This window comes from Seriola lalandi, unplaced genomic scaffold (assembly GCF_002814215.2).
Source record: "Seriola lalandi dorsalis isolate HSWRI2012SDOR001 ecotype SW California unplaced genomic scaffold, Sedor1 jcf7180002052274, whole genome shotgun sequence".
NCBI lineage: Eukaryota > Metazoa > Chordata > Actinopteri > Carangiformes > Carangidae > Seriola > Seriola lalandi.
The window spans coordinates 1,508,098-1,511,525 of NW_019522827.1; the positions used below are offsets into that span (position 1 = coordinate 1,508,098).

Sequence of the window (3,428 nt, forward strand, 5' to 3'; positions counted from 1 at the left end):
TGGAATTTTGATGGGCATGTTTTGAAGGAAAAGGCCTTGAAACCACAATGCAGGGATGTCTTGAAACAAAGGTCTCTGTGGTTTTGTCTGTTTCTCGTGGTCAACAACAGCCTGGCAGTCGCTGTGCTCAGATAGCTCATGTCTGTAATTTTAGTTTATGCCATCATTATTACAACACGTTACCCATTTTTCATGCCGTTTGTTGGAAATATACTGAACTGATGGTTCGTGTGTGCTTTTAGGAAAGTGCACAAAGTCTATATAACATTTAGAGAGAAGAGGAAGAGGTTCCTTATATGTCTAACAAAGCAGACAGAGCAGTGTTTGCTGCAGAGACATTTGTTTTTCTGATGACATCTAAGTTGTGTCATTAAAAAAAGGTGGTATGGTTGAAATGACCAGTGTTGCCTTCTCGAAATGACATCACAATACATCACTTCTTCATACAATATTAGACTTCCTCCTCCCTAACTCTACAACTTTAGTGGATTTTTGATTTAAATAAAAGTAAAGAAAGAAGTGGTAAGTATATTTAACTGGGACTTATAGTGACATTTCTGGAAGAGTTCATTGACTATTTGTGAATTGAAACTTTTAAAACACATGTAAATTCTGTTGATTAGAGAAGAAAGAGTAAAAATTAAAGACCAAAGTGATCAAAGGAACTTTTTTTTTTGTTTTTCATTTTCTTCACCTTAACCCCAGAAATTTAGTGGAAAACGAGAGGTTAGTAAAATGTATTTACTGCGGTTGTCTGTCAGTCAGTCAACTAACACAATTACAATCAAATGTCAAGCAGTTGCACAAAAACACTTCAGCAAAAGCTTCTTACAAAATATCAAGAGGGTGATTTTAATTTAACATGACGGGATGAAAAAAAATCCCTTAATTCCATTGTCTGAAGCTTCCTGTTAGTTTAATATCACACATTAATTCATTTTTAAATCTTCAGTCAGATTTTAATCTGCAGTCTTGATGTTGAAGGGACTCTCCTGCAGGAGTCCCATTATAGTGAAGAGCTTTGTCTCTCCATGTTCAGCAGTTCAGCAGTGTTTAGTTGCCACCAGAGGGAGTCATCTTAGTCAAATAATAGCTCCCAAAGGACTTGACTCTGTAGTCTGAACATCTGCTCAAAATCCACATCACCCAGACTGGAGCTCAAGTAATGGGAATATTGATGTTTTGTTTGTGTTGTTTTGCTCAGGCATTGCACTGTTAATCATAGTGAGTGACAGAGCCTCCCTGACACATCGTTATCATGACGCCAGTTCCTTATTATTGGTCATTATTAGTCATGCAAAAGTCATTTTTATTCACACACATGGAAAGCCGTTCCCCGTCTGTTTGACTTTATGGGGCTTACTGTTGTGGCTGAGCCCATCCGGGGAGCCCACACTGGTGGGGCAATACCCAATGTTGCAAGCGACAAGCACCAGCCGAGCCTGGGATACAGGCCTATAAAAGGCAATTTCACTTGGTTCTTCTTAGTTTTCTGTACAACAACTACACGTGTTGAGCGCAGTCTGGAAGCCCATCCCATTCCCTGCATATCCATGCTGGAGGAGGAGGAGGAGGAGGCGTGTAGCCCTTTTGTTACCTGTATTAGAGTACCTGGCTGTTGTAAGTCAGTAACATGGACTGAGTTGAAGGTGTCTTCAAAGGATAGAAACAGCGAACAATGAGCAAAGGTTTTAAACCAAGCGAAGCGCACAGGGCTGGCAGGGCGCTGTAGTGAGTGCAACTAGTTTTTTTTTTTTTCTACCTGCAAGGCGCAGGAAATGGGAATTGTTAATTAGGCTCTACCGTGAAAGTAAGGACGAATAGGAGGCACTTCCTCCAAGAACTCATTCACCTTTCAAGTCCGACCCTCTCTCAAGTTTCATTTTGGAATTCTTAGCCACCTTTCAGGTCGACATCAGCATCTCACCTGTGCCGCTGGACCATGGATTTCACACGGTCGAAGATTTCAAAGGCGCTTCAGCTTGATGTCGCGGAAAACAGGCGGTCTACGTGCATCTGGAAGGGTTAGGAAAGCTGCCAATGTGAACGGAAAAAGAGTGTGACCACTTCATGTTACAGTGCATGGCCTCTGGACAAAGTGGTAACGATCATGCACAAACCCCTCCGAAAGCGGAGTCTCTACGTGTTCCTGTGTTTTGGCATCATATACCTCAGACTTGGGTGAGTTTTTAATGTCCTGTGATTCATGCGTAGACTTTGCTGCTCACATGCGCAAACCTGAGTATCAAAGCCATTGCGACACTCTGACAAATAAACTCTTTTACAGGAAGGCACCGAATGCCCTCTGACCTCAGTTTTAAAAAAAACATGTGAAAAAAAAAAACAGTTTTCAGCAGGTGTATTTAAAAAAAAGAGAAAGAAAAAGAAAAGCTTTTAATCATTATACACAAAAACCTGCACCTTAATGTGTTGTGCGTAAAAGTTGCAGATCAGGTCTCATGCCAACAGACAATATGATCGATTCGTATTCGCTGTCAGATGTATTAAGTTCACCTCAGGAGACTCCTGCTCCTTTGTCGCACAAGATAATTTGAGCCGCTGTCTCTGCTCCAGATCCAGCTCACCCCTGCATACCTTCATTAATAGCGGCAGACTGAGTTGTATTTCCACATTCCATTGCCCAGACGGAGTTTTTACCTGTTTTGCAATACTTCACCTTGATGTATAAACACAGAAGGACTTCTATCCCTTCCTTCTCCGCAGGCCCTTACTGCAGCACCTCCCAAGCCTGATCAAAGGGGACCCCCCCCCCACACACACACACACACTAGAATCATGACAAATTCTGTCTCATTAAAATCATGTAGGAAGTTTTTGTTGTTTTGTATTTCTTTAGTTATGAAATGATTCATTGAAATGATTTCTAATTTTGAAGGTATACCCCAGAAACTTACACTATAACTTAAAACTATACAATAAACTTGAAGTTATAATAAGCCCCAGGGGCCTGTTAGCTACAGGTAAGTATGCAACAATGCATACCTGGCAAATGAGGATGCAGTGGAGGGTAAACCCACCTGATCAATACGTTACAGGAGCTTTTCAGACACTTTAACAGATTATTCATCATTAGCTGTAGGTGGCAACTTTTCATGCGCCATTTCCTTTTTTGGAGTAACTGCAACCAGTTGCCCATGAAACAATCTTAAGTTATTAACTGAAATATAAACTACCACGGGTGACACCCCATTTTCCTTGGTAAAATAAAAAAAAAAAAAAAATGAGTGAGCCCACACAACAATCAGGCTCTTGTACTGATTTCATTGTATTTTCCTGCAGCAGCAGTGAATCAAAAAGAAAAGTGTCAGCCCTCCCTGCGAGAACCTCAAGTGGAGTGAAGCGTGTAACTGACTTCAAGTTCCACAGATGTTCATATCACATGACAGTAGCTCCAATATGGGGGGGTT

At 41.1% G+C, this 3,428-nt stretch overlaps 1 protein-coding gene across 1 annotated transcript in view; it reads left to right on the forward strand.

The window, feature by feature from the left end:
• Positions 1-1,537: 1,537 nt before the first annotated feature.
• Positions 1,538-3,428, forward strand: part of wnt7bb (wingless-type MMTV integration site family, member 7Bb) — a 31,694-nt gene continuing 29,803 nt past the window's right edge. Inside the window, exon 1 of the mRNA XM_023400203.2 lies at positions 1,538-2,181. Within this exon, the coding sequence (XP_023255971.1) occupies positions 2,111-2,181 (71 nt within the window). The 5' untranslated portion in view covers positions 1,538-2,110. The remainder of the gene's footprint in view (positions 2,182-3,428) is intronic.